At 54.0% G+C, this 27,034-nt stretch overlaps 8 protein-coding genes and 1 pseudogene across 9 annotated transcripts; 4 read left to right on the top strand and 5 right to left on the bottom strand.

The window, feature by feature from the left end:
• Positions 1-291: 291 nt before the first annotated feature.
• On the bottom strand, positions 292-1,963 carry GCG54_00009717 (Phosphoacetylglucosamine mutase; the record flags this gene model as incomplete). Its single annotated transcript, XM_045409657.1, has 2 exons — positions 292-1,152; positions 1,205-1,963. 2 exons carry the CDS (start codon positions 1,961-1,963, stop codon positions 292-294), a joined length of 1,620 nt encoding a protein of 539 aa, XP_045262181.1.
• A 978-nt stretch (positions 1,964-2,941) lies between these two features.
• GCG54_00009718 (Crossover junction endonuclease MUS81) lies at positions 2,942-4,705 on the top strand (the record flags this gene model as incomplete). Its single annotated transcript, XM_045409658.1, has 1 exon — positions 2,942-4,705. The coding sequence occupies one exon, from the start codon at positions 2,942-2,944 to the stop codon at positions 4,703-4,705; it is 1,764 nt and encodes a 587-aa protein (XP_045262182.1).
• Positions 4,706-4,845: 140 nt separating this feature from the next.
• On the bottom strand, positions 4,846-5,618 carry GCG54_00009719 (Riboflavin synthase; the record flags this gene model as incomplete). The annotated part of the gene is made up of 2 exons (XM_045409659.1): positions 4,846-5,510; positions 5,588-5,618. The coding sequence occupies 2 exons, from the start codon at positions 5,616-5,618 to the stop codon at positions 4,846-4,848; spliced, it is 696 nt and encodes a 231-aa protein (XP_045262183.1).
• Positions 5,619-6,501: 883 nt separating this feature from the next.
• GCG54_00009720 (uncharacterized protein) lies at positions 6,502-6,708 on the bottom strand (the record flags this gene model as incomplete). The annotated part of the gene is made up of 1 exon (XM_045409660.1): positions 6,502-6,708. The coding sequence occupies one exon, from the start codon at positions 6,706-6,708 to the stop codon at positions 6,502-6,504; it is 207 nt and encodes a 68-aa protein (XP_045262184.1).
• A 79-nt stretch (positions 6,709-6,787) lies between these two features.
• Positions 6,788-7,552, top strand: GCG54_00009721 (uncharacterized protein; the record flags this gene model as incomplete). Its single annotated transcript, XM_045409661.1, has 3 exons — positions 6,788-7,109; positions 7,177-7,340; positions 7,433-7,552. The coding sequence occupies 3 exons, from the start codon at positions 6,788-6,790 to the stop codon at positions 7,550-7,552; spliced, it is 606 nt and encodes a 201-aa protein (XP_045262185.1).
• Positions 7,553-7,668: 116 nt separating this feature from the next.
• On the top strand, positions 7,669-7,905 carry GCG54_00009722 (uncharacterized protein; the record flags this gene model as incomplete). The annotated part of the gene is made up of 2 exons (XM_045409662.1): positions 7,669-7,784; positions 7,815-7,905. 2 exons carry the CDS (start codon positions 7,669-7,671, stop codon positions 7,903-7,905), a joined length of 207 nt encoding a protein of 68 aa, XP_045262186.1.
• Positions 7,906-8,872: 967 nt separating this feature from the next.
• On the top strand, positions 8,873-10,669 carry GCG54_00009723 (annotated as a pseudogene). The gene is made up of 4 exons: positions 8,873-9,035; positions 9,155-10,007; positions 10,090-10,199; positions 10,255-10,669. Coding segments are annotated over exons 1-4 (1,541 nt in total).
• An 817-nt stretch (positions 10,670-11,486) lies between these two features.
• GCG54_00009724 (putative inorganic phosphate transporter 1-4) lies at positions 11,487-13,599 on the bottom strand (the record flags this gene model as incomplete). The annotated part of the gene is made up of 2 exons (XM_045409663.1): positions 11,487-13,040; positions 13,093-13,599. The coding sequence occupies 2 exons, from the start codon at positions 13,597-13,599 to the stop codon at positions 11,487-11,489; spliced, it is 2,061 nt and encodes a 686-aa protein (XP_045262187.1).
• A 5,110-nt stretch (positions 13,600-18,709) lies between these two features.
• Positions 18,710-24,542, bottom strand: GCG54_00009725 (Serine/threonine-protein kinase RIM15; the record flags this gene model as incomplete). The annotated part of the gene is made up of 2 exons (XM_045409664.1): positions 18,710-23,872; positions 23,931-24,542. Coding segments are annotated over 2 exons (5,775 nt in total), but the record flags the coding sequence as incomplete, so codon positions are not given.
• Positions 24,543-27,034: the final 2,492 nt, after the last annotated feature.

The following is a 27,034-nucleotide window of genomic DNA, read 5'->3' on the forward strand; positions in this document are numbered from 1 at the left end:
CGACGAACAAGAACGACGACCAGAGACGACAGATAACATTACCAGCGACAATAGCGATGACGAGGACGGCGACTAGGACGAGGACGCCGATGTTTGCAAAGTCGCCTGGGGAGTAACCCAGGAAAATCTCTTGTAAATTTCGTCCTTTATGTTTTTAGCCCTGCCGATTCTAACGTCCAAATAAATCACGCCAACTTTTTTTTCCATCTTGGAAGAAACCCATTTGTCATCTTATTCATCGCTATAACTGATATGTCGTCGTTTATCGTTCAGCAGTTTAGGATACCCTGCCTACAAGCCACCGTACTGCTTCACAATACCCGCGACCTTGTTGGCAAGTTCGTCAGCCTCCGACCGAGTGGCCGCCTCTGCGTACACGCGGCAGGCGTTCTCTGTACCACTGGCACGAGCAAAAGAACGAGCGCTGGTGTACTTTCTGACACACTGATCGATCTCGTCCTGGGCACCTGCGGGATGGCTGAGGCGGCGCTCAGCGTCGGTCGTCTGGAAGGCGTCCTTGTTGGCAACCTCGACGCGAACAAGGCGGTTGGGAAGATCCGAATAGGTGGAGGCCCAGTCCTTGAGAGTCCAGCCCTTATGGGCAAGGATCACCTCGACCATCAACATGTCAGAGAGCGCATCACCCACGGTTTGGTTGATGAGATCGCCAACAGCGGCAAGAGTGTCGAGAGCGTCCTTCTGGGCAGGGGACTGAGGTTTAGTCTCACGGAAAGCCCGCATGGCATCCTGGCTAAAAAGCACAGTGCCGTGGCCGTTGGCCTCGAAGTAAGGGCCGATGTCGAACTTGAGAGCAGCGTGGTGCAAGTGCTTGACGCCGGTAGGTGTGCACACGACGGGCAATCCGAGGTGCTTCTCAATGTAGTTGGTGCTAGCACCGTTTGCATAGGCCGTCTGAACAACACCGATACGAAGGTCATTTTCCAGACCAGCAGATCGGACGAGATCGCCGATGAAAGAAGCAGCCAGAGTCGAAATACGGTCGCCGTCCAGCATGAAGAAACCGGTATCGGGATCGGTGTAGTAGTAGATCAGGCGGTCGGCATCGCCATCGAAAGAGCAGTAGCGAGCACCCGGGACGGGCTTGGGAGAAGCGGGTGCGCGTTGCTTGGTCTTGACAAAGTCTGCTCCGCACTGTAACTGTCAGTCTATGCCGTTGTGATGATTTGGGTATATATGGACTTACGTCGAGGTTGAGAACCTCAGGACGGAGAACGTCATCGTTGACGACCTTGACGTCAAAACCAGTGACATCCTTGGGAACGTGCTTGAGGAACTCGACCAGCTTAGGACCACCGACGCCATTGGAGCAGTCAACCGTCAGCTGGCCGTCAACCTTGCGGCCCTTTAAGGCCTTGACGAAGGCATCGGCAAACTTCTTGTAGTAGCCAAGCTCGCTAACCTCGCCGTAGGACTGGGGGGTGCCCTCGGTGTTGACGCAGCGGGTGAGGTAGTGGAGCTGGGGAGTGGTGAGAATCTTGTAGTCGGTGTATTCGGTGTTGGTGGCCTCGAAGGAGTCGGCAAGGGCAGCGACGAGCTTGTGGCCCGAGGGGCGAGTGTCTCGACCATAGACAACGCGGGCGGGAGAAGAGAGGTCGATGCGCAGCTGGGAAGCCAGGGCTTTGTAGTTCTCGACAAGCTCCTGATCAGAGGAGCTGTTCACAAGCTTGGTAGCATACGACTCCCACTCCTGCTCAAGCATATCACCCATAGGGTCAACAATCTTGACACCATTGTCGGCGGCGGGGTTGTGGCTGGCCGTAATCATGACACCAATGGTCTGACCGTTAAGCTTGCGGCTGCGGAGGCCGGAGAGGAGGCCGACGCGGAAGGTGACTCCGTCCAAAAGATCGGCCTTCATCCGGAACCCCGCAGTGCCATACTTGAAGGTATGGTTTGGGACGATGGGGTGCTTCTGCGAAGCGGCAATGATCTTGTCATCCATAGCGGGTGATGGTGGTGGTGGTTGTTGTTTGGAAGTGACGATTGACAGCGACAGCGGAGAAGCGATTGGGGACGTAAAGAGTGAATTAAAGCAGGGGAAGAATACCAGGGACGTTGACGGAAAACAGTGGGGGGGAGAGGGCGACGATCAAGGACGACGACGGCGACGGCGACGACGACAATAGCAGCGACGGTGACGGGTTGCTAGTGACGTGGAGGCCGCCATTCCAGTGTTTTCTCTCTGTGAGACCTGGGCTGCACCTGGACCGCCACTCCACGCCCAGCTTCTCCCCACGCTTCCTCACCTCACCTCAACAGTGGGTGCACCTGGCTTCAACAAAGCTCCCCGCCATTGCTTACCTCAGGTAAGGTAAGGTAGGTGGGCAAGGCAGGTATCCGTAGCTTACCTGCCTACCTTACCTACGTGCCTACCTAGCTAAGGTAGGTACGGATATGTAGTTGCTACCTGCCCGAGTGCGTGCCCATGGTGGGCACCAGCAAGCAGGCAGGCCTCGCCTGCCAGTTGACACTGCCTGCCCGTCCTGATGCAATCAATCATGCAAGTCAGATGGATGCGGCATCAATACCAACCACGCAACACACCGCAACCACAGTACCACACTGGAAGGAGTGGGGTTGTCAGACCTGAGAGCCCCTCCTTCGGAAGCCCCGCCCATCCTCCTTCTGGGGACTCAGATCAGCCGGTAGTCCGTGCAGAGATCTCGTACGAGTCACGTGCCTTCGTGAGCGCAATCTACTAGCCTCGAACAAGTCTTCGCGTCAACGCGTCACGGCCTTTCGTTCCGATTTTGGCCCTTTTTCTTTGCATCTTCTCCTTTCCGGCTGGCCTTGTTTGCCTCCGGACAATCTCTCGCATTCCTCACACCGAGAGATGATGCAGGCGACGCTGCAGATGACACTCAGCCCTCGGTGATGGCCCGCTTGGAACGACTCAGCACTCCTCCATCACGTTAGCACCATGGCTGGCGAACATGAGCAATATGCGAACCCCCTGCTCCTCGACTGGGTCAAGGAGTGGCTGGATACCGCCAGAGAGCGAGGCATGAAGAGCGTCACAACCTATAGGAATGCCTACGAGTCGTTGAAGGCATGCCCCATCACTTTCAAGCATCCACGCCAGCTGGTCCAGCTCAAAGGCTTTGGAGACAAGCTATCGTCTCGCCTTACGGACAAATTGAAGGAGCACTGCGAAGCCAACGGTCTACCCATGCCCAAGAATCCTCGGTTATCTAAGGAAGACCGCGCATCTCTTGGCGCTGCCGCTGAAGAAGATGAGCCCGCTCCTCCACCAAAGAAAGCACGTAAGGCCAAGCCATACGTCCCAACATATCGTTCAGGCCCTTACGCTCTCATCCTGGCCCTCGCTACCCTGGACGAAGATGCCTCCCTCGGCATGACCAAGACGAAGTTGATTGAACTTGCCCAAGAAAACTGCGATTCATCCTTTACCGCGCCGAGTGATCCTACCAAGTTCTACACGGCCTGGAACTCGATGAAGACATTGATTGACAAGGATCTGGTATGCGAAAAAGGCCGCCCGCAAAGACGCTACTCCCTAACGGACGACGGCTGGGACGTTGCCAGGCGGATCAAAAAAACAACAGAGGGCGAGCAAGCAGATGACATCCCTGCTGGACCAAGCACCCGCACGGAATCCGTCAGGCCGGATCCGGTGGTCAACCAAATTGGGAGAGAGGCTTCTGTCTCTGTTGAACCGATTGAGCAGTCAAAGCCTTCATCACAATATGAAGGGGTCGTTTCGAATGGCCCAGGCATTGCAGACAATGCGTCACTACCCAAATTCACCCCAATCCGGTTGCTCCCAGGCTCGTTCACAGTTCACTTGGCACTGGACAATCGCGAAGTCCGAGCACTGAAGGATCGCGACTATATGCAAGAAGAATTGACCAAGAAGGGCGTCAAACCTCTGGTGCGGGCTTTGGAAATCGGCGATGCCCAGTGGATTGCAAAATGTCACGATCCCGCTGCCCTGTCCCGCCACGGCGCAGAAGGAGACGAAGTGGTCCTTGATTGGATTGTTGAGCGCAAGCGGCTCGACGACTTGGTCGGCAGCGTCAAAGACGGCCGTTTCCACGAACAGAAATTTCGCTTGCGAAAGTCCGGCGTCAAAAACGTCATCTACATCATCGAAGAGATTTCCATGGATTCTAGTTACTTTCAGAAGGTCGAGGAGATGATTCAGTCTTCAATAGCGTCGACCCAGGTGGTTAATGGCTACTTTCTTAAGAAGACACAGAAGATGGACGACACCATTCGCTATCTGACGCGGATGACATTCATGCTCAAGAAGATGTATGAGCGAAAGCCCCTGTTGGTGATCCCCACCACGGTCTTGACCGCGCAGAACTACCTACCGCTACTCCAGCATCTTCGCGAGAAAGAACCATCGACCGGTTACTACATCACGTACCCGGCATTCGCATCTCTCGCGTCAAAGTCCGACATGATGACATTACGAGACATATACCTTAAGATGCTCATGACGACAAGGGGCATAACAGGGGAGAAGGCGCTAGAGATTCAGAAGAAGTGGAAGACGCCTCATGATTTGATAAAGGCGTTTGAAGAGTGTGGCTCGGGCGAGCAGGGGACCAAGAGAAAGCGGGAAATGGTCATAAGTGGACTGCCTAACCTCGTGGGTCGGAAGAAAATACCCAAAGCCGTCAGCCAACGACTCGCAGAAGTTTGGGGCGATGCGTGAAGCGAATCATGAAGTACTAGATGGGATTTACCGCGCAAGCATTGTACAAATCAAGCATGTTGGGTCATGACTGTTGTATGGCTAGCTCTCAGAAGCAAGGAAAAGAAGCAAGGCGTGTTCCTGAACCAAAATATCAGCGCTCAAGACTTGCCACCTAGTCCCGCAGCGACGATCCGTTCCACCATCTTTTCGAGGGGGACGCCTCCGGATCCGCTCAGGAAGCCCGCCAAGCTCTTCTCGGCGTACTTGGCCATCATGTCGACCTCGACGTTGACTGTGTCGCCCGGCTTCTTCCCAGCAACGACGACCTTCTCCTGGGTGTAGCTGATGAGCATAACCTCCCACCAGCCCTCCTCGTCGTTCACTTTGGTAACAGTCAAGCTGGTGCCGTCAAGCGCAACATAGCCCTTGTAGACAATGTAGCGCAACACAGCCGCATCACGTGGTCCAAAGCGGAAAGTCAAGGCGTTGCCGTCCGGCGTGACGGCCAGGATGGTGGCGGTGGTGTCGACGTGTCCCTGGACGAAGTGGCCGCCCATGCGGGTGTCGGCGCGGACGGCTCGTTCGAGGTTAACGCGCGAATCCTGCGCCAGAGAACCCAGGTTGGTGATGCGGAGGGTCTCGGGGGCGACGCCGACCTTGAAGTAGGGCGGGGAGGTCTCGAACTGAGTCACCGTCAGGCAGACGCCATTGATGGCGATAGAGTCGCCGAGGTTGCAGTCTGCGAGGAGGTTGGAGGTCTCCGGAAGGGAGATTTTGAGAGAGGTGCCGCCCGTCTCATCGTTCGGGTTCAGCTCGGAGACGACTGGGTGCGTATTAGTTGACTGAGGGAGTCGAGGGATGAGAATATATGAGTCAACAAGTGAGGGGATGGATTCAGACCTCCGATCTCTTCGACAATGCCCGTGAACATAATGAATCTGTTTTGCGCTGCAATTGTGTTAGGTTTCTCTACTTGAATCAAGCGTGTCGATAGGATGTGTTCTTTATTACCAAGCAGTTGGTTTGTTAGGTGAGGTGTTGAGTGAAACTTCGGAAGCTCTGCGGAGCTTCCGGTGCAGTCTTAGGTACCCCTCCAAAAACACCCCACTTTCTGCAACGGGGGCATCGCCTACAGTGTAGAGCCGTCACCACTCAACAACCCTGGTATGCCTGTTTGTTTCTTCCCAGTTACCCTTCGTTCAATTGATTGACAGGCGATTCAGGTCAGTAGTTGATTCGCCTCAGATCGACGCTACAAGTGGCTTCAGTAACATCCTCATCGCTCCAAGTCTCTCGGCTTCTCAGGCGGTCTAGGTGGCTTAATGTGAATTACTAAGCTTCCTCAAACCCAGCGCTCGGGGTCCTGTGGGTTTTTTTCGCTACCCGCGCGGCTTCGGCAGTGTCATCACATGTGCAATCGACTTTGTCGTTGGATGGTGGAGCTGATGTACTGAGGTATTCCTGAAGTAGGTGCGCTATGATGCCTGAGGGACCCCGGGCGATAGATACCGTGACGTGAGCTTTTGCAGCGATCGTATCCGGGGAGGTTTCATTCGTGCATGAAGGTGAATCGGTCGTGGCTCCGTCATTTCGGAGTCTGATGAGATAGATATCAGGTTGGTTACCCGTCAGATATGGCTCATTCACACTGACTTCAATTTTCGATCAATGGTTTGAAAAATACCCAGCCCTATACTAAAGTTGGTTTCTTTAAATCGGCCGTTCGTTTTCTTTTGGAAGCAAACAACAATTTAGCGGGAAATTGGTAGACTATCAGTTGACTGGAGTGTATGAGTTCTTCTCTGTCTGCTCATCTATCCGTTCGAGTCTGTCAGCTCTATCCCAGGGAACATACTCCTCGCAGCCAAGGGTCTCCAAGAAGATCTCTCGCAGAGGCCCTCTCTTCTGGGACCCAAGGAAGAGTTCTTCGTGGAAACTTCAAGAAACTGGAACTGTCCTGCAAAGTCTGTCCCGTAAGGTTTTCCAACGTTCGATCTGGAATTGGGGCCAACCCTTTCCATGTTCCTGAGTTAGAGTATTGAATGTCAGCGGCTTCGATAAAGACAAGAATGCAAACAAGATGTCAAGAATTTGTGGACAATGGGGACTTATATTGAGTCTGGTCCAATGATTCAGTACATCGGTAGGTTCAATAGCAGTCTCGGCAGATATTCAGACGAGGACATGTCCAATACGGAGCCCGTCACCTTCATCTCTGCAAAGTATCTTCTTCTGGAGGACAAACTTGCCGGCAAAAAGCACCTAGGGAATCACTACAAGAGAACGCTCCGTGAAGTGTTATATGGTTATGAAGATGGGACATCACATGATACCAGCCAGGGTGCCCAGAATGTCGACCTAGGCGGATCTAAGTCTTTGTTGATACAAGCATCACAAGTTTGGACTTTAGTGCTGGGTTTTGGTATGATACGTCCACCAGCCAGTTATGACACTCCACGAGTTCTCCTGACCACTTTTCATTCTTTCAGACTTGATCATCACTTACTCTGGATTGTCCTCATCAGAAATGCAGCAGAATCTCATCTCGATTAACACGACAACGTCATCAGAAAGGACATTCACAATCAGGCTTATCGATGAGAAAGACATGTGCCGTTACCATTTGGTCATAAATTCAAGCTGGAAGTACGTAGTTAGTCGCAGTTTGCCTTAACATTCTCATCGTGGTGGTGTTGCTGATTGTCCCGGGATTTTATGAAACAAGCCTTGGCACTGGCTTCTAAGGGTCAAAAGCGATCGAATGTGACGGCCTATGTGCTCGTCAACCGATTTGGTCTGTTGTTTACCACAGATATGTGGCTAAACTTGCTTTCCGAAGCTTCTCGCCACAACCAGCCGGAGTAGTCTTGGCAGATACTCGCGCCGGATGTGAGGGCTACTCTGATGTGGTTCCGGAATCTCAAAATTCATGAAACTTGGAAAGCTCCTTCCGATCAGAACTCATAGGATCCTGATTGAACATGGCAATGGTTTTGCATCCCGGGATGCGTGGGTATCGTGCCGACTCGCCGAGCCTTTCATGTGGCAGTACTGAGATTGACAATCACAATCGCAATAACGACGATGACGACGCATTGTTTTTTTGAATCTCATTCGGGCGACGAAGATCCGCCACTCGATGGCACAATTGGCCTGACGATGGCTTTCTCAGAACTCAGCTCCGGCACCAGACAAGCCAGCACCCCCTGGTCCCGTGAAAATGCTGGATAAGCTGAAGTGCCTGAACTCTTTGGACTTGACAAGCAAGTGGATGCCGAATATTCAGCAACAAGAAACGGTAAGTTGGAACTGTCCGAGATAGCAAATCTTTGACAAAGTCACTGACTGAACACCTGGCATGAAGAGAAGACGCTCCGTTTCTCGGCGGGAAGATATGGTCTCCAAAAACGTGGAGGAGACTAGATTTACAATGCCATTTCGGAAGAATGACCCGGTCCATATCGTTTGGAACCGAAGCATCATATCCAGTAATGCACCTTTATGGTAATGGACGGCGACGCGGACAACAGCGAAACTCCTCCCGGGGCTCATCCTTCGTGTATGCCCGGGATTCTCCTCTAGATCCAGAATGCTATTGTCGTTGGTATAAACCACGCAAATCTTTCGAAAGAAGCTCGAGCTACGCGGGATCTGCGAATAAAACCAGAAAGGAACCCGTTGGCGGCACATACTCGGCCAATCAATTTTTTACACGACTGCCGCCCCTTGACTTTGCCGATGTGGGCTTCGTTCCGTGCCTCGCTTGGAGATTGACGTGGAGCGACGACAAGAGACACCGAACGGAGATTGAGAAAACACTCTCGCAGTTGCTGGACAATCTGAAAATTTCCCTTGAGAGAGGACAAGTTTGGGGAGTGGTATAAGCGTCATTCCAGTGCAGCGAGAGCGAAGTCATGGAGCGATTCGACAGCATTTTGAGGCATGATGCCTCGGAAGGAGAGAGCGCCAATGATCTTGGACAGTCGAAGTCTTGGACAGTCGAAATCGGGGCCACTTGTGGACAACGAGAGCTGCAGCCAGCCGCAATCTGAGGCGTCAACCGAAAGCTTTTGTCTCGATGTAGACCCTTTGCGAACCAGAAGCGAGGACTAGAAATCAACAATTCTACTCTTTCAGAATTGATCCGCGTCTCTGGAAATCTGCTGTCCGCATTCCTGCCTCATGATGGAGGAATCATTTCACATCCGTTGTATAGACGCTTCTGGGGCTCGGTCGACACAATCTCAAGGGCAAGACGAACTCTTTCACACATCACTTCCTTTACTAAAGTTACATAGGGGCTCTTTTGAGCGATTGGTACGTCCTATGAACGAGAAGACTAGCCTTGGTTTGTGTTGAAACCGAACTCTGCCCCTGTTCCGCTCGAGGATTCATCCTACGAGAAAAACGCAACGGCACATTCTCGATGCCAGGAACGCGACAATGGGAAAAGGTACCAGTAACCAGACGACGCCCTCGACCACTGGCACGAACACCATGCCAACAACGCATGTCCCCGTCGAACGAAACGAGGCAGGCCTTTCGACGACCCTTGTTTCGTCTGTATCTACCAAATGGTCCCCGATACCAACGACCGCCCGAGCATGACCGGGCTCAGGAGCGCAGCATTTTCAAGCAGTCTGATCTTTCAATCCGATATGCAGGACTTGGTTGAGAGGGCAGAGGAACTCCACAAGTTGGTCACAAGCGTGCTGGCTCGGACGACCTGCTCAATCACAACGGCAGCAGACCCCATCTCACCAGCAGCCTGGTCGAGGCCTTTGAACGCATCGTCAGCTTCTTCGTGCTGAAAGCCAAAGAGTTGTCCTGGCTGAACAGATTCGCCCTCAAGTTCGACGCAACATGCGGCCAACATGCCCAACGACGTTTGGAACAACTCAGGAGAACCAGCGACGCTATCTCGGAAAAGGCCCGGGGTCCCCTAAACCGCGCCAAAGAGGACATCATGTTGTTGGGCACCAGCAAGCGCGACGTGGAAAGGATCGTCATAGCGCCCATCGGGCCTGAATTCCTCGCCGCGTCGCTGATCAGCAACTTGCAGAACCACATACTGGTACGTGGGACCGAGAAGCGATTCGACCTCATCAGCCACTACAGGAACCACACGGCCAGACTTCGGTTTGAAATCAACAGACGACCCAAGAGAAATGCATTCGTGTGGACGAGGAGGAGCTGGAAGCTCTTCAGATGGTGGTTGATTCGCAGCGAGAGCTCTGGAGAGCCCATCAGAAGCTCTCTCCCCCCTGACTTTCAAATGCCCGACCACCGATTGGTTCTATTACCGAGAGAGAAAATCAGTGTTCAGACTTGAGAGCAAAAGTATCCGTAGGCAGCTAAGGTGGCTAGCTGAGCGCGAAAGAGCCCTCTGGATCCTGTGAAAGAGAAGCCGGTTCCTGAGGGACGATACGAAGCAGAGGGTCGAGATACTTGACAAGGGTCACGGGAGGGCGATTCGGGTTTTCACCATCGTGACACTGTTTTTCCTGCCATTGTAAGCCACACGTGTCTTTCTACTTGTAACTCTAGAAGCTGACTATTCCCTCTAGGTCGTTCGTGACAAGCTTTTTCGGAATGAACACGACCGTTGTCAGGGACACGACGTATGACCAAAGGATGTTCTGGTCCACGGCCCTGTCTGTCACATTTGGGGTCGTTGGGCTGGCGTTCATGTACGGCTGCAAGTGGGATCTAGTCAGAGCATGGGTTTCCCGTACATTCAAGTCGACAGAACGACACGCAACCAGCTACATGGCAGCGCAGGAGCAAAAGCTTAGCTGGGTGACCACAGTGGACCAGAAAGACCCCTGGGTGCCACGCCGTGGCGGTCACAGTGTGACCGGCTGGAGAGAGCGAATGTCGTTTCTCTCGGCGCAACGGCGGAGGAGAAAGAACAAAGTCCCGGGGAAAAGACTGAAGAAAGCTTGTTTCGTCCGTAGAGCAAATTTTTCAATATCTTCTTAAAAGTAACGAATGTGTCGATATGCTCAGGGTATCACATTAATATCTCTCGCAACTATGATGATAGCACAAGACAACCACTGTACTGTGAGGAACATATAATCTCTTCATCCTAGTTCAACTTACTTACTTAGGCAGGCAACTTCTGTTTGGTTTCTTGATTATATTGCTTACTTGTGGTAGAATAGATGGACACTCTAGCATCAACTCAATAGGCGCTACAGACTTTAAACAACTTACACATTCCCTGAAAACAGTACGGCCAATTCACCGCTCTTTACTCAAAAAGGCCCCGCCAGACAAAATGTTTGGTTATACCATTTGGTTAGGCTACATTGCATGAACTCCAACGTTGACATCGTCGCCCGCCAAGCTTCAACCTCGACTGCGGAAAAAGCTGATATCGCTGGAAAAAAAAACATACAACACCGGGCATTCGCCAGTCGTCACCGACCTGACTACTACTCCAGCTCTCACTGGCTTATCTATGGGAGAGCGGACGGGATCCCGAGTTCTCCAGTGGGTATGGTCGTATGTGATGATATGTCAGTGTCAAGTCATCTATGTAGTCTGGGACCGTGAAAGGTGAGAAAACCTTCGTTGTGCCGGTGCCACTGGTATTCTCACACCATTCTGCAAATCGAGGTCTGAGGGGAACAGATGTTTGTGTGATCATAATAAGTCATAGATATTCAGGCGTCTAATACGCCATGCTAGGTATGTATGCATCTACCCAAAACCCGTTTTGATGCCAAGAAGCCGCCTATAAAACTCCAAGCCCATTTTTATACTCCTAATTATGCACTGCTCCTTCTTCCCATTAACCTTGCTTCTCGTTAAGGTGTGAATCGCGCGTCTCTTCCACAGTCGGGGTTGACTGGATCTCATCACCGGTCTCCTTTTCTCTCGCGGACGATGATTCTGAGGCATCGACGTCATTCGCCATGATGCCGCCGGTGGACTCCTTGCCCTTGTGCTGGCCCTTGAAGTATCCGTGGATCTCTTCGGAGAACAGGTCGTGGTCCTCCCAGACCTCAGGCTCCTTCTCGCCTTGCTCCGCCTGTCTGTCCTCCCACTCCTTGCGCATGTCCTCGATCTGAGCCTTGTGGTCCTTCTCAGCGTCATAGTACTTGCCAACACCGCGAATGCGCTCCCACAGACTGAGATGCTCGGGATGGACGGCAACGCCGTGGTACTCAGACTCCCTGCCGCTGCGGATGTAGGTCCAACGGCGCTCCTGCTCCTTGAGATCGAGGCCAGTGGTGTCGGGAAGGAAGAGCCAGGTGAGAAGCATACCGGCCAGACCGAACCAAGGAACGACGTAGAACTTGGTCTGAGTATCAATGTAGTTGTACAGAACGGAGGCGAGGAGGGCGCCGGCCTTGCCGATACAGGCAGAGAAACCGTGAGCACTGGCACGGATGGGGGTGGGAAACACCTCACCAGCCACCAGGAAGGTAACGGAGTTAGGGCCGAACTGGTTAAAAAACGAGCTGATGAAGTACATGGCCTGGAAGGCTTTGATGCCGGCGGGGCTGGTGTAGTACTCGTATTTGAATGCAGGGATGACGAACATGACGAAGCACATCAGGAAGCCAACTTGCTGCATCATCTTGCGACCGTAAAGCTTGTTGTCGATGAAAAGGGAGGCGAGATAGTATCCGGCGAGGGAGACGACGACGTTGATCAAACTCCAAGTCCACTTGGTCAACAGGGAATCGGGGTTACTGGAGATGACAGAGATAAACTGGCTCTGGAAGAGCTTGTTGCCGTAGAAGAACACATCGTTGCAGAACCAAGTACCGGCGGTGGCGAGTAGACGGCCACCGAAGTGACGGAAACAGTACTTGAGGGCATTGATGTCGTAGCCAGTAACGCCCTGCTTCTTCTTGGCAAGTGCGAGCTGCTGATTCGCACGAGGCATCTTCCAGATCCTGTAGTAGACAAGCCAGAGAGTGCCAATGGCGGGGAACGCGAAGGACAGGCGGAAAGTGTACTGAGCGGCGGTCTGCGAGTAGGGACCATCGCCGTAACCGCGGTTGAAGATAACGAGCAGAACGATGAGGACGACCTGGTTAACAAACTGTCCCCAACCCTGCATCAGGAAAGCCATGGTGACCTTGCGGCCACGGTGAAGACGATCCTCGCGAGTAGAAAGGCGGCCGGCAGTAACTGAATTCTCCATGGAGGAGGTAGCGGTGATGGGGTATTCGCCGCCGACACCGAAACCGTAGAAAAAGAGGGACCAGGCGTAGAAGATGACCCAGCCCTGGAGAGAGCTAGCCCAGCTTCCAGTCAAAAGCAGCAGACCGACGAACATGATGGCGGCGTCCTGAATAAGACCCCAACGGCGGCCAATCCAGTCTCCGATGACCTGATGTGGTGTTAGACTTTGTCTGTGGGCAGGAAGAGCACAAATTACTTACACCGACGGCGGCCTGGCCAATCATGATTCCAACAATCTCGAGGTAAGTGACAGAGGCGACCCAATTCTGACTGCACGCGGAATGCGACTTGCCCCAGCATTCAGGCCAAGCGGCAGCGAAAAGAGGCTCCAGGTTACCGATTGAGAACAGGACATAACCCTCGAGACCGAGACCGGCACCGGGGAGGACAGCATTGCGGAAATACCAGCCAAGAGGCGAAAGAGGATCCTTCTTCATCATGTCGCCGGTGGCTTTAAGCTCCTTGGCGGCCTCATCGCGGTCGACCTTGCTGACGAAGCTGACACGCTGCCAGAAGGGCAGGTCGGCCCAGTAGGTGCCCTCGGGAGTGTATGAATCGTCGGGGCGCGTAACGTGGCCGAAGATCTGGCGCTCGTACTCGGTGGTGTGCTCCCGGGGGTAATCCTCATGCTCCTGGCCCGTCTCGGGGCCGTGGGGCACGGGAATGACGCCGATAGGGGCGGAATGGCGTTGGTGATGGGTCGTCATTGTGAAAGACGGTCGCTACCTTGGGTCGTAGGAGAGAATTGACTGAAGACGACCCGGGTGGCTTCGATAACAACGGCGCGCTGATGTCTCGCGGACAGGGCGGGCGGTAGGATATAGGTATGCAGACAGATGTGTTGCCGGGAGTTGCGGGGAGACAAAAGCAAAACCTTGAGACGATGGGATGGAACCTCGACAACAAGGTTCACTGGTCAATGCTTCCTTGCTTTGCTAAAGAAAGCAGGCTCGGCGGTAAGGGGGTGGGAGGAGGAGAGGAGGTAGTTGGCCACGGCGAGAGAAGGAAAAGAGAGACGCGATCGAGGGGGGCCAAGAGGGACGGGAGCAGATATAAGCAAAGTAGATCCCGGGATGGGGGTGGGTTCTCTCTCTCTCTCTCTCTCTCTCTGTGTGTGTGTGTGTGTGTGTCTCTTCAGACGGGCATGCCTCTTGTCTCGCCTCACGAGTCCAGCAATATGGTCTTGGCCTGGTGGAAACTGGCGAACGCCGGCTCTAGCCAGTGTGCGTCGAGAATTGGATCCCGTGCTTGGCAGGCAGCGGGCCAACGGTTCTGTGATGTGCCGACTGGTCCCCTGTTCTGGATGTCTGGTGTTGGAGCTCTGGAGACTCGGCCGACTCGCAGTGTCGAATCTATTACCAGGTTGGGTGACCGAGGAGTCAGGCGGCTAGTCGTCAGAGATTGACAAAAGCAAGGTGATTTCCGAGAGATACAGGCGATAACACTAAGTGAGATGTGTGTTAAGGCTTTGGGCTGGACAGAGAGACCAAAAAAAAACCACCCCAATGGACGGGGGACATTGGAGCGATGGCGGTCCATGTGGATGTGGATGTGGATGAGCGGCGGAAGAGTGAGGATGAGGAGGGTGTGGCACTCCGCCCACTTACACCCCACTGGGGGTTGGGCCGGGATCCATGACATGGCACCTCATGGGATGGCACTCAATGGCAAAAAGGCAAGAGGTAACGAGGATCACGAAGGGACCCTTTGGTTTTGGCTTGGTGCATGCTTGGCTTGGCGTCGCGGATGGACTCACGTCGGACGCGCGACTCCACATGGTAGTGTGATCAAGTGGACTAGAAGAGATCCAATCCAGGGCAGCTGGACCGGATGAGGTAGGAGGCGACACGACACCGTTGATGGCGCCCGGCAGCCAGTGGACGCCATAGCTCCAAAGGTTGACTCGGCGAGCCCTCCATGGACCGTCGACTGACACCATAGACGGACCGACCCCATCGGCACTCTCGCTGCGGCCGATGTTATGCTTTGATGGCTACGGAGAAAAAATCAACAGATGCAGAGAAGGGGAAGAGGAAAAAAAAGGAATTAAAAAAAATAATGATACAGGGACTAGCTGCGGTTAACCCGAAAACGGCGGGGCGCACTAGCTTTACGTCACCTGGTTGGCCTTGCTTGACTTGACCTGACTTGACTTTTGACTTGCACTTGCACGGGCAGGAACGACAGACCACATCAACCTTAGGCAGGTAGGTGTCGATGTACTATGCACAGATACCACTTCAGGCACAGCATTGACGGTCTGTAAGCAATAGAAGCAAAGTATGAGGCGACTTGCATCTCTCACCCGCCTTAGTAACCGCAATGACATCGATTGCCATTTCCTAGACCGAAGCTCACTTCACCTCGCCAGCAACCAAGCAGCCAACAAGGCAAGGCAGTCCCCGTCAACATTCCTCCTTTTTGGTAGCCTCCTAGAATATACCCAGGCCACCCCAGATGCCATAGGGCCTCCTCCCATCTCCAATTTCTCCCAAACAATGGAATCCCATTCACGCTGCTCTCTCCGCCGGCCGAGGTCGACAGGTCGACACGGTGCTCGTCGGAACTGTCCTCCTGACTCGCCCCGCCATTTGCGGCTGCAGATAGAGACCGCCTTGCAGCAGAACATTCAAAAACAAAGGTGTCCTGCAGCAATGGTAGCTCGCCAAACAAGCCCTGCCGAGCGAGTCCAGTCCAATACCACTGGTATTAACATTGGCATTGGCATTGGCCTTCCAAGGAGTCTGGCCGCTTTACCCCCTCCTCCTCCTCCTCCTCCTCCTCCCTCCTTCCCTTCCCACCCCAGAAAAGTCGCCCTGCACGCGACGCACAGAGAAGGAAGAGAAGGAAGAGAAGGAAGAGAAGGGGAAAAAAAAAAAAAAAAAAAAAAAAAAAAAAAAAAAGCCCACCCCCGCCCCNAAAGGGAAAAAAAAAAAAAAAAAAAAAAAAAAAGAAAAAAAGGCCAGCTCCGGCCATCGAACCAATCAGCCCGTCGCCTCTTCGCCTCCGGCCGTCGTTCTTCACCTCCAAGTGCCTCCTCTTCCCCATAGAAAATGCAGGCATGGCCCCGCTGCTACCCACCCCTACCCCTACCCAGCTCACCTAGGTATCCGTAGCTGCGCAAAGATCCACCTTGCTGCCACCGTGCCGCGCCCCTCACTCGCCAGGGCGAGCTTAAAGGAATTACGTCCTCATCACTGATCTCAGCCAAAAGCCGCCGAACCACCGAACGGGACAACGAAACAGAGCTGTCACAGATCAGCCAATCACGTCCCGTGAAACAAAAACGTGCCAGATCTATTGACTCCCAGCAAACCCGCACTTCCGGCATGGCCTATCGACGACTGAGCCCGCGTTGCATCAATTTTCCTCGTCGCAGAAACTTGCGCCGCCATCGTACGGGAATTCCTGCGCCATGAGGGAAAAATCCGACGTAACCCATGGCCGTCCCGCATACCAAGCCCATCGCCAAGAGTTGACATTTCTGCTGCTAACCGCTGCCAGCAACTGCTCGCGTGCTCCTTTTCCTCATTCTCGCCCGCCAAGCTGCCAAGCCTGACTGATTTTCCCAAGCCACGCACATTGGCAAAGCTTTTTTGAACGCATGCCTATTGCCCGTACGAATAACCGACCGACCGATAGACCGAAAGACGGACGTCTTCTGCTGGCTACTGTTCTCTGTGCGCCATGCGATAACAATAAACGAGAGCCTCACTCACTACCAGCAACTTTGAAATGACTCGAGCTCAAAACACGCAGAGCAGCAAAATAAACAATTCTAAAAAAAAATAATAACTCCCTCGGTGTACGTACTTAGTAAGGCACATGAGGTAGACATAGAAAACACAGACCAAGTGCTGCTGCTTATGGGATGAAAGTCACTCCTGAACCAATGGCTGCATGAACCGAACTTTACAAACCATCCATTGTGAAATGAGGGCCGCCAGCAGCAGCATCATACAACTCATTCCCCGCCTCCCTCCTTGCTCTCCGCAAACTGCATCTGTATAGGCTTCTATTTTGGCCGCTGCATTCTGCCCTCTGCGTGTCGCTAAACCCCTCGTCTCATCTGTTGTCTTGTCGTGCAGCCTGCCTGCCCTTCCTCCTACTACCCAATAAGTCGACATCCATCTGACCCGAACACCTTAACCGCTACCCCTCCCAATTGCACCTTCAACCGGGTCGTTGATCTTAGTCGTTCAGACATGTCACGAGGGTGGTGCCGGCCACATCCCGCTAAGGCTCTCAAGTATTTGTGATATCTGACCTCTCCCTCTCTTTCTCTCTTTGCCTCTCCATCTCTCCCTCTCCAAGATTGTCCTCCTCGGGAACTGTCCTCTTTGGCATGTCCCTTTTCTTTTCCAGACCAGGAAGAAGCTCTGTGAATCATCCGAATACAGACAGCTGAAACTCCGAAGAGAGCATGGTTACCGCCAGTATCCATATCCTGTCCCCTCACTCACCCTTTCCGCGGAGGCGCTGGCGCACGCCGAAGCGGAGGAGACGGACCGGACCACACTCGTCCGTGCTGTGTGCCTCTTTGCGCGCAGCCAACTCTGTTTTACTTCGGACGACCAAACGTACTGCGGTACAGCCTCGAAATCATATGTATCTTGATTCGTGGGGTGCTAAGCAATTTCTCCCCCTCTTGCCACGCTGCTGCTTTTCCTCCTCGCCGCCAAGACATTCAACTCCAAGGTCTTCCCAACCTTGTCCGTATTCAACCCTCAATGGCAAACGTCTGAGTGTCATCCGTGACACGCACAGCCACTCGTTCAATCATAGTTGCCGTCATCGTTGTGGTAGAACTGCTAGTCTACTTCTTACAGTGCTCACAGACTTAACCTAGAAGAAATGCCAAGGCCGTGTTTCGTCACCAATACCATACGTCTGCTACTCACCTAGAAGTCACCGGTCGCAAAGCAAAGCCTATCTCGGCCGGTGAGATGGCGTATACTCTCTCCATGGAGCGCAAAAAATAAAATGCATGCAGTCTGATAATATCTGTATTCAGTCTTCTTTTTTGAGAGGGCTTTTGTTTTGATTGAGCCTTGACTCCCCCTACTTTTATGGCCGAATCGACCAACAACAGTGACCCAAACGGAAGACAGGAGAAATGAAAAATGAACCGGGTAAACGAAGAAGCCTTCCCCTCTCTTTGGCACATTGGCATCAGATTGAAATACTTTGGAGCTGAGCCGTCATTCCGTTCAGAGCCTGGTCGAGCGTCCATCGTCAAGGAACGCAACTTGGCAGTGCCGCCTGGGAAAACCTTCCCGTCCAGCCCCTTTCGTAAACTGATGCAGTTGATGGGAGAAAGCCTAGATTGTATAGACACAGAACGAATAAGAAAAGGAAAATAAGAAAACAGTCCAGAGTGGTGGTGGTGCGTAGTGTTCGCCAAAGAATATCTGTGCAGACCAATGACGGTAGGCCTGCGAGGCAATGCAACTTCCTCATACGTGCTGCGTTGCAAATGGTAGTACCAAGAAGAAAAAAAAAGGAAAAAAAAAAACCCTCCCTCTCCGTCATTTGATTCCTCCTTCTCGGTCCCTTCTTCTCCGAGGACTTGAGAATTGCCTCCCCATTAAAACCGATGAACGCCAAAGCCATCCCGGCCCATTTCAACTCAAGGAAAAGATGCAGTCTGCGTGTCGCTGTTGTCCCCACGTAACGCCTCGCTGTCGGAAAACGATTGAGGAAAATGAAAAGGGGAAATAAAAAATGATCCGTATTTGTTAGTTACTGCGCTGCCCGTTCGTCTTGGGGCTTCAACAGTGTATAAATGTGAGCGACCTTCTCCAGCGGTTACCTTCCTCACTTGGTACCCAACAACCCGGCCCTATCCAAGGGTCGAGGTGTGGGCTCCTCGTCCGCCACGTCCTCTCGGTTTGCCGGCCTGGGTGTCTCGTCGACGTCGGGCACCAGGGTCTTGTCCTCTGAGCTAACTCCACTGTCAGGTGGTGTGCGAGTGGCGTTGTCTTGTAAAGCTTCGAAGGAAGGCATGTCCACTTCTTTCGAGGGTGTCACGACCTGGGTAATTGGCTCGGGTGTGCTTTCAGAGCCAATCGTAACACTGTCATGGCTGTCGGCCCGCATCATCTCGATACCCAGCTTGGAGCTAGGTAGCAGCGGCTTTCCTCGAAAGTGTTTTTCGCGACCCAGACCGAGCTCCTCGTCCTCGTCATCGGCCGAGTCGGTGCCCTCTGCGTGTCTCTTCTCCATATGCTCCTTTCTGGCCTTCAGCTTCTCGACAGAATGCGGGGGTATCGTCATTCGGGTGTTTTCCAGCTGGCCTGGCGCAGACTGTTGCGTCACGAGATGCGGCAAAGACTTAGGAGAGTTGCTCAGTTGTGTCATCTCATCCTCTCGAATGCCCAACCCGCCTTCCTCCCAGTCTCCGGTTGCCTTCCTGCTGACAACTACAGGCACGTCATCCGTAGATACCGACTCCGAGTCTCCAAACAGGCTGGAACTGATGGAGTCTTCCCGGCTAGACGTTATTACGCTGCTGCCTGGGCGGCCTGCGAATAACGAAGAGCTTGAAGTTGGGCTATCGTCAGTTCTTGAGCTTGTTTGTCGCAGGCCGGATGGGATCGGATGAGGAAGAGACAAAGACATGGAATAGTTCATCCCAGGTGATTCTGGCTTCCACTGGCAGAGGTTCTTCAGAACTTCCGTAAGCTTAGAGCTCGAGATAGGCTTCTCAATCAAAGAGTCGAAGTAGTGAGGAGCTTGAAGTTCCTTGAGGTATGCTGTGATGGCAACGATAGGCGTGTGAGAATTGGTGTTCTTAGTCTCCCGAATCATACGAGCCACATCCGCACCGTTGATCTGAGGCAACCTGTACTCCAGAAAGATAATGTCAAACTTGATTTCGCTCATGGCGTATCTCACGGCCTCAGAACCGTTCGCCACAGAAATGGTCCGGCAACGTAGTTTCTCCAGCAGCTTTTCCATGACCATGCGAGAGACTGGGTGATCTTCACAAATCAACACGTCCAAGGGCCGGAACATTGGTCCTCCATCAAACGCAATCTGAGAGAGACGTCGGGAGCTTTGACGACGACGTTGTACGCGGAGAAGGGCGTTATGTTTGTCGCCCTCGTTGTCCGATGAGGATGGAGACATGTCGAATACTTGGCTGCGACGATTGCGGTGATGCGCCAAAACTTCTGACGTAATTGGACTGCCTTCATTGGATTGTGATCCAACTGTCAATGACCTTGATCGACTGCTTGAAGCCTGTCGAGGCGTCGACACCATCTTCTGCGGCGAAAGGGCAAGGGGCGGCGGCGGTGCAGCGCCCCGGCCCTTCACTGGAGACGCGGCCGCACTCGTAGCCGCCTTCTGTAAGCTTGGCGGAACCCGTGGTATGTCAAGGGAGGCCGGCTGATGAGGAGCGGTTGACTGCGAAAGGTTTGACGAGTTGCTAGATGCCTTACGTCTGCCCTCGCTTCCCTGGCCAGCCACGAAAGACACCAGAAGCGGCGAGGACGGTTGAGAGGCTCTGCTTGGAGAGGAGGCGGCGTGGCTCAGTCCAGAAGGTGATTGAGGCCGGTTTTTTGCATTCGAGATTGTTCTTTGGACCGGGTTCGCAAGCACAGGGCTACCCTCAAGGACCGGACCGGGAGATGTAACGCTACCGCCGGGGCTGATGACGGTCGGCTTACTCTGAGATGCCAGTGCCTCCGCACGAAGCTTCTGGATGACATCCTTGTTGGCTTTTTCAAGCACCGGAAGATTCTTGAAGGTGAAACTGCCGAAATCATCGGCAACGACGGGCTCGCTAAGCCGTCTACTCTTCAAGTCTCTGACGTGGGGAGGGATGTGGAGGGGCATGAGGTTGCGCTTGATGGAGTTGACTTGGGACCGGACGCGGGACAGGGCATCATGAGGTCGGTCGGGATAGTCCGAAGCTGTGCTCGAAACAGGGGGCGACATCTGGTCCTCCATCTCTTCAGCGAAGGACTGGAGGACGGCTCCGCGAGCGTCAAAGTATTCGGTGTCTTCGGGGTGCTCAAGCTGAGGCACAAATTGAGCCTCATCTTGGAGCAGAGTTTCCCAATTGATGCCGTCGAACCAGGAGTGGGCTCGGATTTCATCGCCACCCGACGGGAACTTATCCTCCCGGTTAGCACCCAGCCGTGACTGCGGTTCCATGCACAGCAGCTTGTTGATGAGGTCCTTGGCCTCCTCGGAAATAGGCTCGCACTCATTCTCATCCGGCCATTGAATCCTCCTAGCCAAGATGTTTTCGAAAACTTGCTCCGCTTCATCGGCATGGAAAGGAGGATATCCGTAGAGGAACTCGAACATAATGCAACCGACAGACCACCAATCACTGGTTTCGTCTTGTTTCTCGCCCTTAATGGTCTCGGGCGCCAGGTAGTCGGGTGTGCCAACGAAGCGACGATTGGTGTCTTCGGGATCGAAGAGGGCCATCGGGGGAGGCATCATTGAGGACTGCGGAGGAGTGCTCTTGCCCAGAAAGTCAACGCTGGACTGTGTGCTAGCGTGGTGGAGCTGCGGCGGGTCAGGAGATGGATGTCCAGTGCCATCATTGCCCTCGTCGTGGGCCGGCTGGGGGTGGGAAGCCTGCGAATTCGGATCTTGCTCATTCAAAGAAAAGTTGTTCAGCATGCGGGTTAGGGTCTCACTGCCACCACTGTCGCTGCGATGGCTGGAGACACGACGCGCCTCTGAGCCACCGAGAGCGAAGTATGAAGGCTGCCCAGTGCTGGATCCGGTGTCGGGTGTCATCTGCGGGGTCATGCTCGGGGAATGAGCGTGACCGTGGAGGTCCAGCGAGGTAGATCGCGAGGATGCCAAAGACGCCGAGCGAGCGAAAGGCCCCTGTTTGAGCAAGTCAGGTGTGGGATCTACGTTTTGGCTGTCAAGAGCACGCTTCTGTCGGCCAACGAGACCCATGCGAGACAGTCCGAAATCAGTCAGCTTCAAGTGACCTTTCTGATCGATGAGGAGGTTGTCAGGCTTCAGGTCGCGATGAATGATGCCTCGGCTGTGTAAATGTTCCACGCCAAGAACGACCTCACCCAAGTACTTTTTGACCCAATCTTCTGGCAAACCTCCGAGGACCTTGATCAGGGATGCACAATCACCACCGTTGAGGTACTCCATCACAAGATACAGATAGTCCTTGCTCGAGAATGTCCAGTATAGCTTGGCAACGAACTCGCTTTGCCCCTGCCACATCATGATGGCGCGCTCAGCCTTGACATTTCCAACTTGGTTTTTCGCAACCATGTCTGCTTTCTTCAAAACTTTGATGGCGAAGTACTCGCCAGTCGATTTCTTCTTGGACAAGTACACACTGCCAAAGGCACCCTTGCTGATCGGCTTGATGATCTCGAAATCCTTGATTGAAGGGGGTGCAGGCCGTGCCTGTGGCGGAGGCTGATGGGCTGTCATTCTTGGGGACGGAGGCCCTTTCATCACAAATTCAGACATGGCGGCTGATGACTGTCTGCGGTGATGGTTGATTGGCAGATGAGCAGGGGAGCTGAACTCGCTAGTTGGTAACAGCGGAGAAGCTTCAGGAGAGGTAATACCATCCTGTGGGAAGGGGAAGTTCCTTGGCTTCATGATCCTGAGAGGAGACGACGGCTGGTTGCTGCGTGAAGGCGATTCTTGTCGCCGAGGTGACGATGTTCCAGGCAAGATGATACTCCGCCGGTGATGCTGTCGAGCGCTGGCAGCGCGACGTAGGTCTCCAAATTCAGAAATCGGCGAGTCGGTCCGAGGCGGCTGTCTTGAGGCCACCGATGAAGACCTGATGCTTCCATCACTGTCCCCGTTGTCGCTCTCGAACAGCAAGGATTCCCGCCTCGACTCACGGGCAGGCACAGTGGGGTTGATGCCTCCCAGGTTGGATCGCGGCGTCGGGCACTCCCTAGGGCTGCTCGAACGGGTGGATTCCACGAAGGAGGTCGGCCGCGGTCTCTCGAGACTGTCGGTGACACTGACATTTTGCAAGGCAGCAGCAAGAGAGGAGTTTTCGAATGATCCTTGAAAAAATAGCTCATCCTGTGCAGGGGTGATTCCCTCCTCCTCCTCTTCGTCCTCAGTCGAGTCGCTAAGGCGCCCAGCGGCAATCCTAGCAGCTTTGCGCATGGCTTCGTCAATACAGTCTTGGACGATGACAGCGAATTCGATTCTGATGCGCTCGGCGTATTCGATGATCTTTCGATGTCGGAATACGGCTTCAACTTTGGTTTTGGCAGCCTTCTCGGTGTCAGCGCACAAAAGTGCAAGGCCATGCTCCTGCTCCAACGTGTTTGTACTGGGTGATTGCCATTGCATGACCTGGGAAATGCGAGACTCGGACTGTGGTGATTGTGTCCTAATCTCGCCAGGGTTCTGAGATGAGGCCTCCTTGACTGCGGGAGTGCTGATTTCAATGGCCGTATCGCAAAGATCGAGCAACAATTCCACAATTCTTGCTTGGGGGCGTCTGATAGCAAAAGATCGAGCTCGGGAGTGACCAAAACCACCAGACCTTTCCCTCGACTGAGACACTGAGCTTCCGGGGGATGACGATGCCGACGGAGGAGGGCCAATGAGCATGCCCTTGTACTCTGCTGCGGGGAGTGTCAACTGATCTCCCGTGAGGGACCGGCTCTTTCTAGCCTCGAGAGCATCGAGGACTTTGACGATCGAATGTCGGTGATCGGTCAAGCTGTCTTGAGCCATCTGTACATCCATCTCTGCCCGATGCTCTTGCAAACAAAGGTCAGTGTGCTTCTCGAACCACCATGGCGAGATCTGGCGCTCGCAGATACGACATAGGACGGGGAGCGGTGGTGGATGGTTCTCGGGGTCGTCGACTCCGGACTCTGCGAGCTGCGTCAAGTAGCTAGCAAGGACCTCGGCGCCAGAGCCAAGCGAGTCCACGATGACGGCGGGCAGGTCGATCTTGATTTCTCGGGGCGCAATGTACGGCCGGATCATCCACATCGTCTGGGACGCGAAGTCGTTAGCAGGACAGAAACTCAAGCTGTCAGCAGAGTGTACTTACGTGGCTCTCTCCTCCCGACACTCCGTCGTAGACCATTATCCCCTGTGCTTCCAGGTCAATCGTAGCAGGCGCGCACTCTTCAGCATCGTCAGCTTCCAGTTCTGGGATATCTTCCAGCGGAAGCAGCTTGGATAGCGGGCCCATGGCAACGGCGAAGCGCACTCGCTGACTCCGCGAGTCATCCTTCTTCATAGACTCGACAGTATCAGCGAAGACAGTCTTGTTGTCGCTCACGATCAGATCGGCTATGGCGGTTCCTTTGACCGACTCGGGTTGAGTGCCGATAACATCGGTCCATGACGGGCTAACCCATCGGATTGTACCGTCGAGGTTGAGGTCGACAATAACGTTCAAAGTCTGCTCGGCAGCTTCACGTAGTTCTTCTCGTTCTTCTCGAATGTCTTCGCTAAGGGTGCGTTCCATGGCGCCGGCTTGTGACCGGAGATTGGTCACGGCCGGGGGTGCCAGCATGCTGGGTTGAGGGTCCATGATTGGAAGTTGGTGGGCAGAATCCCCGATTGTGTCGATACCATTGGCCGGTTTGAATCGTCTCGGCGAGCGAGTACTGTCTGGAAGGGTGTTGTTGCGAAATGTGGGCGAAAGAAGTTGGAGGCTGCGGCGTGGCCGAGAATTGGTTCAACTCGGCGACACCAAATAAGCCAGGTTGTCCGGCAAGGGGCCAAGGCTACAGACAAGCCAGACCACAAGACATGACGAGAATCGAAGCGGGCAGTCTCGGTGCGCGGGAAGCGAGAGAAAGCTCCGGTATTTGGCGATGCGCTGACCCGGAAGTTGCGAGGTTCAGTCGGAGATGGGCGACAGTGGACGAAGGTAGTCGGCGGCACCACCAAGCAGCGAGCGTTCGTTGGACAATCGAAAGCCAAGATGAAGTTCGGAAATCGGGAAAGGAACGCTCGACGCGAAGAGGTCGTCTGGTGATGCAGCGCAGGGGCGGAGGTGTTGGCGGCTAGCTGGCTACTCCTTCAACGTCTCGTGCCGGAAGGGGGGCAGGGCAGGAAAGAAGTTAGTCGACTCGACGTGACTGACGATGGAGAAGCGGAGGCGAGGGGGTAGCGAGAATCGCAGTTGACTTGTCCTAGGTAGGGGACAGAGCTCGCAGCGCAGTGCCGTTGGCCGTACGGAATACTGGGCCTTGTGTGTCGTTGTCGTCGTCGCCAAACAAAAAACACGAGGGCAGAAGAAAAAAAAAAAGTCAAGAGAAGAGCACACGCCAAAGTTCACGCCGCAGGGTGGCCCTTTGTGATGATAGTTGACAGTCACACTCATTACACCCTGCTCGCTCCTCTTGTCTTGTCTTGCCGTGCCTTAGCACCTCTTGCCTAAGGTCAACGTCGGCAACAGCCCAGTCCAAGCCGAGCCCCAGCCCAGCAGAATGCAGAGAGCAGCTCAGTTGGCAGTGGTCCCGTCGCGTCGCGGCCGACGGCACCTTACGGGTAGCCTGTAGGTAGGTAGGTAGGTAGGTACCTTGCCTACCACCTCACTCCAAAGCAGGCACCACACCTGCCGCACCTGAAGTAGGTAGTGGGTACTGGCCTCTTGCCTGTGGAAGTGGCCAGGCCGTGGATGGTCGGATTAAGCGGGGAAGGGGCTCGGTCTGACCAATGGAGCCGGGATCTTCTGGGACACTCCCAGTAGCAATACATGCACTAGGCGCCATCTTTGTATGCGACACCACGTACCTCTACCCAAAGCAGCCTAGGCCTCTTACCAGCTAGCGGACTCGCTAAAACACGAGCGAGGGAGTTGGGGAGTCGGAGTCGGGTGTGTCACTTTTTGGGGTGGGAGCAAACCATCAAAAGACGATACCAGTGCCAGTGCCAGTGCCAGTGCCAGCGCCAGTGCCCGCCCGGTAAAGGTTCGAGGTCGTCGTGGATGGGAAGGTTCGAGGCAGCAGGGGGAAGGGGCTCGCTCCTTCCCCGTCCCCCATCCCGCACACCATCCACCTCACCTTCCACCAGCCCACCTCAGTTGCCAGCATCTGGACAGCAAGAGCGCGGTGCAGCTGGCACTAGCCCGGCCCTCCTGAACAGTTGGAAGCAGCACCTCACGCACTAGGGCACGGCTCACACATTGGACGGAGCGGAAAGGACGCTGGGCTGAGCCGGGCTGGGCTGGCTGGTGCTGGCGGGGGCGCCGCCGCGAGGGGCCGCCCTGATGGACCACTCGGAGGTTTTCTCTCGTCCATCCGCTGGAAACAAATCAACATCTTCCACTGCAAGTGCAAGTATGGACACCTCAGCGCAAGTGTATGTAACTTGAATCCACCGACATGCTTTCCAGAGTCTCATCATCGTTCACCTCTCCTCCTCTCGCTATGTCCTTTCTCTGAGGCCGATCCATCAGTCAATCTGCTTACCTGTAAACACATGATTCCTCCCCTTGTCCTCCCCCCTCTCCTCTCCTCTCCTCTCCTCTGCTTTATCCCGCTTACAAACCAACGTACGGATTAATACAACCCGAAATGTACTTCCATCGCACCTTAAGTTGGGCGTCAGGCAGGAGGCAGAGTGATATCAGCTGGGGTCTGCCGACGGTGGGAGGCAGAGAAAGGTAAGAGGACGGACGGGCGGACGGACGGATGGGCAGCTTGAGGAAAAAGAAAGTAAGAAGCACAGGACGAAAAATCACCGTCGCAACGGTCATGCAAGCAATCCGACATGCTGCGGTCTGGTCTGCAGCCAGCAGGCACACACACACGTACAGCCTGTGTCTCCATTTTCGACAAGCAAGCATCGCATCACTTCAACGCATTGGACCCTTCTCCTCTCCTCTCCCACCTTCCCTGCCCTGCCCTGTCCTGCCCTACCTTGCGCCTCGTGTCTCTCATCCCGTTTCCTATTGAAGCACTTTGAAGATGCTATGCAAAACAGAAGCCTTGCTACCTATGTACATACAAACAAACCCCTTCTTCAGCCCATGCCTTTATTCGCCTACGTTGTTTTGTTCTCTTCGGGGCCTTCCTTTCTTATCTCGTCCCCTGGTACGAGCTCCCTCGCGTTGCATGTAATTACCCTACCGGACCATCAAGGGAAAGGCTCTTTTGAACATTGTCTGTTTTGACTTTGGCTTCTGACGCAGATATG

Source organism: Colletotrichum gloeosporioides, assembly GCF_011800055.1.
Source record: "Colletotrichum gloeosporioides strain Lc1 chromosome Unknown consensus_57, whole genome shotgun sequence".
NCBI classification, from domain to species: domain Eukaryota; kingdom Fungi; phylum Ascomycota; class Sordariomycetes; order Glomerellales; family Glomerellaceae; genus Colletotrichum; species Colletotrichum gloeosporioides.